Raw genomic sequence first — 576 nt, 5'->3', positions numbered from 1 at the left:
AGTGACAAGAACAGATAACAACCAGTTTTGTATTGCTGACAATATGTTATTAACATATTGCACATGTTAATAAGCAACGTGATATTACATATTACGTTGCTTATTCTGATATCTGTGTACATTTCTTTCCCGCTATGTTCACGTCAACACATGCTGATTCCATCCCGTAACAACACCACATGCATTAATACTGACTTAGTTACATGTCATTATCAAAAGTGTAACGGTTAAGGCTGTAATAGACAGGGACAGACAGACTGAAACAGTGAAAGGAAGCAGCCAAAAAAAGGAAGAAAATAAAGAAAACACGAGGAAGATGGAGAAAAAGAAGATGAAAAAAAAACACGAACAAGGTCACCCACAGGCCAAAAACCCACCTGCCGTTCTGACAACGTTCTCAATGACCTCTCGCGGAACGGGGTCAGAGCTGAAGAATCGGACGGAGCGACGTGTGTTCATCAGTTCATAAAATTCCCTTGATTTTTTAATACTCTCTTCTGCTGACAACCTGAAGGAGGAAAGAAGAGATAAGAAAATATTAAATGTCTGGGAAAAGTAAAAAAAAAATATATATAT

The 576-nt window shown here is 37.7% G+C and overlaps 1 protein-coding gene across 1 annotated transcript in view; it reads right to left on the bottom strand.

The window, feature by feature from the left end:
* LOC119590704 (iodotyrosine deiodinase 1-like) overlaps positions 1-576 on the bottom strand; it is a gene marked incomplete at its 5' end in the record, with an annotated part of 12,533 nt that overhangs the window by 4,081 nt on the left and 7,876 nt on the right. Inside the window, 1 exon segment of the mRNA XM_037939390.1 lies at positions 378-508. Coding sequence (XP_037795318.1) covers positions 378-508 — 131 coding nt within the window.

Source organism: Penaeus monodon, chromosome 27 (genome assembly GCF_015228065.2).
Source record: "Penaeus monodon isolate SGIC_2016 chromosome 27, NSTDA_Pmon_1, whole genome shotgun sequence".
Classification (NCBI taxonomy): Eukaryota; Metazoa; Arthropoda; class Malacostraca; order Decapoda; family Penaeidae; genus Penaeus; species Penaeus monodon.
This window is presented reverse-complemented; position numbering and strand designations above follow the sequence as displayed.